Source organism: Amphiura filiformis, chromosome 2 (assembly GCF_039555335.1).
Source record: "Amphiura filiformis chromosome 2, Afil_fr2py, whole genome shotgun sequence".
Classification (NCBI taxonomy): Eukaryota; Metazoa; Echinodermata; class Ophiuroidea; order Amphilepidida; family Amphiuridae; genus Amphiura; species Amphiura filiformis.
In genome coordinates this window covers 30,468,894-30,478,203 of record NC_092629.1, presented here as the reverse complement: position 1 = coordinate 30,478,203, position 9,310 = coordinate 30,468,894, and the positions used below count along the sequence as shown (strand labels likewise).

At 35.6% G+C, this 9,310-nt stretch overlaps 1 protein-coding gene across 1 annotated transcript; it reads right to left on the bottom strand.

The window, feature by feature from the left end:
* Positions 1-1,859: 1,859 nt before the first annotated feature.
* LOC140135862 (uncharacterized) lies at positions 1,860-3,979 on the bottom strand. The gene is made up of 3 exons (XM_072157514.1): positions 3,713-3,979; positions 3,106-3,412; positions 1,860-2,742 (listed from the first exon to the last, which is right to left on the bottom strand). Exons 1-3 carry the CDS (start codon positions 3,910-3,912, stop codon positions 2,521-2,523), a joined length of 729 nt encoding a protein of 242 aa, XP_072013615.1. The 5' UTR covers positions 3,913-3,979; the 3' UTR covers positions 1,860-2,520.
* Between the last annotated feature and the right edge of the window lie 5,331 nt (positions 3,980-9,310).

Genomic DNA, 9,310 nt, shown 5'->3' with positions numbered 1-9,310 from the left:
TTCCTTTTATATTGATGAAAAATAAAAAAATCGGTGAAAATCGCATTATTAGATAGATTAAATAGATAATATTGACAAGTACAAAACATGGTTTAAGCATGCATCAGTTATGTAATTACCCTATTCATTTCTGATTATTCCTTTTAATTTATATGATCGCTATTTGTTTATATGCAAAGATTGGTGAAATAAATGTGTTTAAATGCATGCTTCAACCATTTTGTGTACTTGTTCTCAAAATCTCGTATATCATGATGACGACAAGCGGAAACCGTGCGGTTTGTGCATATTCCTTTCAAACTAGTTAACTCGAGGAGCTGGAGCAGTGAAACAGGTACAGAAAATTTGATTGTCATCGAAGTTTTATTTCGAATGCGATGATCAATGACATACCGTATTTTAAATACATAAGTATCATGATTATTAAATTATACCTTGTACACTCTTAAAACGCTGGGGTTTGTATGCACAAAACTAGTAAACATAATGGTATATAACTATATATTGGAGGTTAGACTTATGGAGGGTTCATTTTACTTTTTTTATTTTACTCTTAGCGAGTCCAAAGGAAGGTAATATTAAGCCATATAGAATAATATAGAATACATTATGTAAATGCCGAAAAATTTTTTCACTGTAACAAAAAGTGAGACAATTAATAACTTGCTTTGTACATATAAACCCTAGGTGAGTGTACTTGGGAAATGACAGACGATAATGAACAATTCCATGATTGTTTAGTGAAGACCCCCGGTAAACAAATAAACAATTTTTTTTGCATTCAAAAAAGTTTAGGGGGTGCTACCGGTCAATGAACTTTTGTACACAAAGTCAATGGGATTTTTTGTCAAAAATTTCAAACGCTTATTTCAGGGCCTAAAAAGTCTACCAGGCTTGCAAAACTGAAGTAAATGTTCAATGATATACCTAACTTTGTGAAAACATGGGTTTTTACCAAATTAAAGTTCATAGTTGACTGTAATAATAAAAAATGTTTCAAAAGTGACAGAGGAGTGTAGCTCAAGAAAAGAATACCCTGGGATATCCCTGGAATCCCACCAGGCACCCCAAATTTATACCTTATTGAACTGAACTGTTGATAAAAAAAAAGATTAAAATTCTTCACATATTAGTTTACCCCAATGGTGATACCAGCTTTTGAAATCTTATGTAATAGTAACTATCAAACTCCATACATCTGTATCAGGGGTGGTCATTATGGCCATACCTGATGAAGATTTGTATTGTTTGAATTGAATGACCACAGGAAGGATTAGATTCACCATGGTTGAAAAGAAATGTATATAAATTGGGGTCACAACATTGGATAGTGGCCTGTTCAAAACTACACCTTGTGCAAGGTACTTGTGACAAGAGCTAGAGTGGCTAAGACACATTTACTACTGGATTACACATTAAACATTACACTACACTTACATAAAATTACAAACCTACACACATTCAACACTTGAATAACATAATTTACAGTTACAAACCTACATACATTTCAATCATTAAAAAAAAAAAAAAGAACTAGAGCCCCATAAACACAACTTTATATTAGCCAAGTACCATAATATTTTGGCTGTTCCAGCGACTGCCTTGCCCCAAATGTAACAGTTTTCACAAAAATGCAATTTTCTGGAAAGCGGGTTAACATTTTTACAATTTTCTTTAGCATTTATTTTAAGGACATTACTCACACTATGATCAAATATTTTTGGCACAATCAGGGAAAATTAACATGGCTTTTTTGTGTTGTAAAGAAAATGGCTCATAAATCCCATTGACTTTGTGTACAAAGTTCATTGACCGGTAGCACCCCTAAACTTTTTGAATTTTTTTCATATTTTGCAGGTATAATTTTATTACCAAAATGAACAAAATGAGGGGGTGTCCCGTTGAAAAATACCAATTTCATTTTTTGTGAATCACCCTACTGGAGCTCCACCCGTACATGTCAATAGCGTCATTATCGATTGGATTAGTCGACTGTAGCGGACAATTCGATCGCTCATTGGATTAATATTGTCACGTGGTAAGAAATGTGCATGGGACAATCGATTATTATAATGGTTTAGTACTGCATATTTCGGTTTAATCTTCACTAAGCGGGTTTATGGCTGAAAAGGTCACGGTGAATTTCCCGTGGACAAAACTACACTATGGGCCACTGCCATATCAGTGTGAAAAAAATCGGTATACATTGTTTACCCAGTACTTTGAGAGCGTATACATACTACAATATATTAATCCAATCCAGCTTCTCTTCTCATCTCATTTTAAACCGACATATGTCAAACAGGTGCACATTGTTACTGCACATTCACCGTGCGCGGAAACGCCATGAGGATGTGCGCATCGACGTGACGTACAGGGTTAAATCGCATTGGCTTATGGAATTTACCGAAAAGGTGATTACATCACCATTATTTCTTGATCTCTTGATCACTGTTAAGAATGCATGGAAGTGGTCAATGTATGCTGCTATTCTGATCTACTGATATCCCCATTACTACTTTAAAATAACCAGGAGAAAGTATGCGCGGCACAACAGTAGACTCGTATTTGATGGAATGATGGTACGCTCGTGTTGCTCCCGAAATCCAGTGCTAGTACAGACACGTATCTTACAACATTTCGACAGATTAGATAGGCGTACTGGCAGCTGGGGCTGCAAGTCTCATATGGCAGTCTGCATTTCTCGTTAAGCACCCACTGTCCTCCGGATCCAGAAGTGGGCTGGAATATAATGAGGAACAAGAAAATACCAATGAAAACATGATTATGGTTTTTATGGATTATGGTCCCAATTTTTCTTTAAATATTTTGTTATTCCCCAAAACAAACACAAATTTGTTTGAACCATTTTTAATTTTAATAAGCCTAATACTATACTGCGTCCAGAAAGTACCCTTACACTTGGAAAAAAATCCTAATTTTAAAACAAAACCATAATATTGGGTAAATTATTTTTTTTGATAGACGCACTATCTAACCATTCATATTATGACACCCACTTGAATCCAATGTGACCTCCAGAAGTAAAGTTATAAGTATTTGATCGAAAAATAATCCGAGGGGCTAATCAAAAATGTGTCTTACCTGTATAACCTGGACCAGGACCCCATCCTTATTTATGGCCAGCGTCAGTGTTTCCATGCTTTCGACGGCTGGACACTTTCGAATCCATGGAGATGTGTACAGGGATGAAGCCTCGTATAGAGCAGCTTTTTCATACTCCGGCTGGGGATCCAAACCTATTTCAAACGCTGGCCCAGGATTTGGTTGGAAAAGCGAAGGATTCATGACATATACAGCCTTCTCCTGTTCACTGGTCAGCTGGATTATTGTCTGTCCTTTTTCGTTGGCAGCTTCCAGTAACGCAGGATTACTTTGTAGCTCTCGAATTCTGTAAATGGAAAGCAACATACCGGAACTTATAATTACTGTTAATCTATTAATTAAAAAAAAAAACACAAACAGATGTTATAATATTTAAAAGCACAGTCCAAGTAAAATAACCACCTGAAATTTTGCCGGTACGCCACTAAAAGACACTGAAGGAGCTAGGTGATGCTTGACGAAAACACTCGTTGGTGAAATATTTTTTTTGACAGAATTCACACGTTTGAGCTACCCCAACACTCGCCACAATTTCTTCTTCATTTTTTTTTTTTTTTTTTTGCTTTGCTTTGTTTTTTAGCCTTACCTCTCGTGGTCGATGCTGGCCAATTGCTCCTCTGTAAGTTGAAACTGTGGTAGTGAAGGCGGCGGCGCTGGGCATTTGCATACAGGGTCAATTGGTACTATTGAATCATCAGCTGGTTCCACCGCCAACCCTGTAGTGCTACTGAAGCAGCACAACGCAACGAGGGTTTTGAGAATATGTCTACTTTTCAGGCTATTCATGTTGCTTGTATGATTTTCAACTATATAAAATTCTCGCTTTGATGTCTTTTAAAATCCCAATTTCCAATACTCTGGAAAAAAAAAAAACAGGCGAACGTACATTAAAACTTATCAATACACTTACAATAGTCTATGTTTACTGCAATTAAAACACAATTATTTCAATGACATATGACATAATCTAAATGTAAACATTTTGAATTTTGATCTATTTGTAATGTTTGCTATTTGCTTAATTAAAAGCCATAATGTACAGTAATTATTATTTGAAATTATTGGTCTTTCAACAGCGGCAGATTTCATGTCTTATTAAACATGTTAAAGGTCCGTACCCCAATCGACAGTCTCATCACATCGATTTTCCCACTCTTGATGAGTTTAATAGATCAGATTTTTCTGATTAAGATCCTGAAATTTAAAGCTCCAAAATAATGTATTTCCGAAGAAATCGTGAAAAACAGTAGATTTGTGGGTACCAATTTTAGCAAATTTCACAAGCTCAGGAATTGTGGGTAACCGAGCAATGACTATCAAAATATGGTGGGCGCTATAATGATATATACACTTAAGGCGATTTAATACCCTGATTTTCATCAGTACCCATCTTCTTTTTTTTTGTTGCAAATTTATAAAGTATATAAATATGTTCATCATCTCATGTCCTGAACTTATAAAATATCTCTACATACAAAGTGGTTTTAAACCATTTTAGAAAATCATTACAGCCCTATATATGTTTTTGTTTACTGTATCCTGGTAACTGAGATGTGTGTTTCATAACAAACCATAATTTATTCTATTGAACATGTCCAAGTAGAATACATGAATAGAATACATTAAATCCTTTGTTATACTATCTATAGAAATATACTCACTGATTATAACACTGGATAAATTAAATAGGCCTAAATAATCTCTTCCACATAGACAATTTAATACTACACCATGTATGTATCTTCTATAATATGTTGTTAGGAAAAGAGATTAAAAAAGGCTATAAGGTCATCAAAGGTCAGGTTATAGGTCAATTGGTTCAGGTCAAATTCAGGCATCAATTTTGAATACATGTGATAGTCTGTGATATCATACATGTCATAATGAGGCATCAATTTTGATATTTTGTCTGTTACTGGATATATAATGGAAATGTGTGAGGTGGGTATACTAAAATACCTTGGAATGTAAATGGTGAGTACAATTAAGATTGCCTAGTTGAGTGGGATTGGGCAAATAAATATAAAATAGTTACCAAAATCACAAAAATGAAGCTTACGGAAAACTACCTAATATGGTGGTAATAGGTGACAAAAAAATCTTTTTCAACATTGCTGTAGTGTGGTTGTGGTAACCTGTTACCTATGGCTTAATTAAGTTTCAGTGACATAGTGTTGCAAGTTCAAAATACAAAATATAGCTCGACATTGAAAATAGAAGCATTTTAACCGGTTCGTTTTTTGATAGTTGTGGAGCACCAAGTTCATGAAGTCATAAAAGAAATCAGGGATCACTTATTCCCATTTTACATATCAACATTATTTCCCTAATGTGTTAGCAACACGTATCCAAAATTTTAACGAAATCCGTTGATAGTAAGCTTTCCAAAATGAAGTGAATTTAAATCATCAGTGATGTACCTCCTTTTGGCTTCTATCTTCAAAAGCATGTAAGCTACATTGATACCGATGCCACCAATAAAACGAGAAGATTTGCCCTTCATTTTGCATACCACTTTGTCCAATTTTTTTGTAATTTCTTCACAAAATGCAAAAAATGCAAAAAAAAATCAATGGGTGTAGTACCCCTTAAAACAAAAATACCTATTGGCGATTAGGCATGATACGAGAAACATGACCAAAAATAAATAAAATAGAGCATGGCCCCATACATAATAAGTTAAAAATTAAAATAAAGAAAAATCATTAAAAAATGATAATAATGTGAAATATGCGTGATACACAACAGTAACGTCATGTTTCCATCGGGACATGCACAGTGTTGTTTCGTCGTGCCGAAAACTGTTTGAATCTAATGACATGTACTTAAAGTGTATGTCGGGGGATGAAATGTCGTCCATGATATGAAAATTTTGACCTTTCGTATTGAAGATATAGATTTATATCTTCAATACGAAAGGTCAACATTTTCAATTGATGGTCGGATTTTCATCCCAGCAACATATACTTTAAGTACATATCATTCTATTTATAAAGTTTATTTGGAGGACTGCTAAATATCACAATGTAAAAAATATTTTTTTTTGCTGTAAAATTTGATATGTCTGATGTGCTCTCATGCCCTACAAAAATACTGTGCATATGTTGCTATTCGATTCCTTAACGTCGGCTTACTCAAATGCAAAATACACTAGTAGCAGTATAAAGTTTCAAAACCATGGTGGTAAATTTGACAAAAATTACAACACCATTATTTTTTAGTAATCAATTTTATCAAAAACAAAAACTAACAACCAAAAATGATGATGTGAAGCAATCATCCGTAAGAAAATAAAGATAATAAGAACATTCTTAACTGTTATAAAGATACAACATCATTATTATTATGTGTCAAAAAATATCATGATGTGAAGCAATCAACCCCAGGAAAAAAAACACTCTTACCTTAGGATTCGAGTCAAGCTGTTCGCAGGCCAAGCAATATTGAAAGTACCTTTTGTTGTAACTTTTATACTGTTTGAACCGGATCCTACGTAAACGGTCATTTGAGGGTTTGGTAAACAAAGGGCTATCTGCAATAGCTGACCAATAGACAATTTTTGCATTCTATATTTTACACACATGACACCTGGAAGTTATTGCAGATAGGTCTTTCTTGCTCTAATCCCCGTATAGTGGCTCGTTATAGCTTATAATAGTAGTCAACAACAATGCTTTTTGTTATTACTAATTATTTGTATTATTGCGATATTTGCCGCTTTCCCTAGCGTCATATGTTGCAACCATGCAAGCCAAACGTCAACCAGCTTGGCACACGACGAAAATACATTCGCCGATGAAATCCGTCAAAATAACATGCAGGAGGCCTCCGACGAAGGTCTGTATATGGCGAGCACGAGACTACGTCCAGTCATCGACGGCATACCGTTGATCAGTGATACCAACGCAGGCGCCAAACTGGGCTTCTCGTTGCTGAGACATTTACTGCTCACCATCAATAAGGTAAAATGTGATCCGAAGAAGCAAAAGCGGCTACCATCAAATATTATTGACATTTAACGTCATGTCAAGTTCATCCGAGGTCAACTGAGTATAGATTGCTTGAATGTTATTAAACTTGGTGGGTGTGATCAGCATTGAGTGCCAAAAATGTTTAACGTCATGTCAAGGTAATCTGAGTATTAAATACCGAATTGTCATGAAATTTGGTGGGTCTGGTCCCAATTATACGCCACACGTTCAAGGTCGTGTGAAGGTCATCTGAGTTCAATTGTTGGATTATCGTGAAACGTAGTTTCCTAGGAAAGCTAAGTATATGTTAATTTTAGAAATTAAAACAATACTACCAATAGTAATGCCCTTCATGCCAAAATAATACACCTTTTCCGGTATGGATCATTCTGGGACACCCTGTACAACATTGTGGAACCTGATCTTCATTCGTGGCATTGTGTTTTAAAGACAATTCTTGTTTCGACTAATGTCTGTTTAGCACCATCTATGGCTAATGGTCTGCGCATATTCAGCCTAGACTTAAATATATCCAGGGTTTAAAGTGTCAAATAATGAAGCGTTGTTCTGATGTCGACCGCACGTAAATGCCACGTTGTTTAAACTATGTGTAGATCAAAGACAGGAAAGAAAATCCCGGCAAGGGCTGCAATATTTAAAACATTTTTCAAAACTTTTGTGAGATATAGTAAGATTTGGTGTACCTGTATATTTGTGATTTAAGGTAGTAAAACTCTCCGGGGAAAGGGTACCTGAATTATGTTTTGCCGGGGATGTGTGGCTCCAGCTTTTGAGCTCTTACCCATTGCAAATCAATATTTGAAAATGTTAGCCCATATCTAAGGAATAATGTCAAATAGGATTCACCTCGCGGGGGTACACATAATGTTTGCACCACCCTAAATGAACACACTACTAGTCAAAGTCAACTCACAGCTTGAAAAGGTCGTAATCAGTTGTCAACTATCACGCATTGGGCGTAACAGTCACGTGGTAAACCTCAAAAACCACCAAAGTAGAAAAACCCCAGGAGGAGGCACTTCAATATGAAATGGATATAGGTGTAGGGCTGGCACTTTCGCACCATGGGGCATTCGGTGAGAGCAAAATGTAAAAAATATGGGGTCATTGGGTGCGAGCATGATTTTTGGCATTCGGTAAGAGCAAAATGTAAAAAATATGGGGTCATTGGGTGAGAACATGACCTTTTAAAATAGAATCTTTGGGTTCAAATTGAACTTGTAAAGGTCTTTGGGTGACAGATCAAATGGAAAAATAGGGGGGTCGTCGGGTGACAGAACATGTGTTTGTAAAAAAATATGGGGTTTGGGGGTTACAGCGATGCTGAAAAAATGGGTCTTAACAGCCCTACATACGTGTCACCTCCAAAGTTGGAGTGTCCCCCGAATAAAACCAGAGGCATTGTCGAATTAATTACGTGAAAATAACAAATAATAGCGAACAATTGTGCACCAAATGGCTTCAATTCTTTTGGACTTTTATTTTTGAAAATTTTCCACGGCTCAGGGGCCACACCCCATAGTATTACTCGTTTGTCTGGGTCACATCTTTCTCAGAATATCTCACTCGGCAGTTACGCCAATCAATCCCAAAAGTTGTCAGTCTTGTTGTAGACGATTGGAAGCTAGTGTTGCTCAAATTCGAACCAACAACAGATGGTCTAAAATAACAAAGAACAGCATATCAAACATCCTGGTGTGTTTTGCTTCTCTTTGTATAGAGATCCTGTTTCGTTTTCAACCATCAGCCTATTATGCAAACAATACTCCACATGGTTAGTTTTCACGATGCCTGGTGAAAACGATTTAGATTTTAGTACATGTAAATATAGTTTTAGTTTGAATGCATGAAGAAGCAATGTATGAATAAATAACCCTGTATACATGTTGTATCTCTTTTTAGATAAAAAACACTTTCGAATTCTTTTCACGTTCCCACAAGTCTACATTCATGATGAGTCTACGAGGGGCAATAAATACGGAGTGTGGGCTGCATAATGGGCTGAGTAATCTATGAAGAGTTTAGATGCAAAAACCGACATATTAATTTTCTTGGTTTGAGATATAGGCAAATGTAACTTGTCAATTATGGAACATAACAAGAAAATATGGGCTGTTTTTGATCATTATCATCACAAAAAAACATTGAATATTTTAAAGTAGGGTTTCATTAAAAACCTAGCATTATATGGC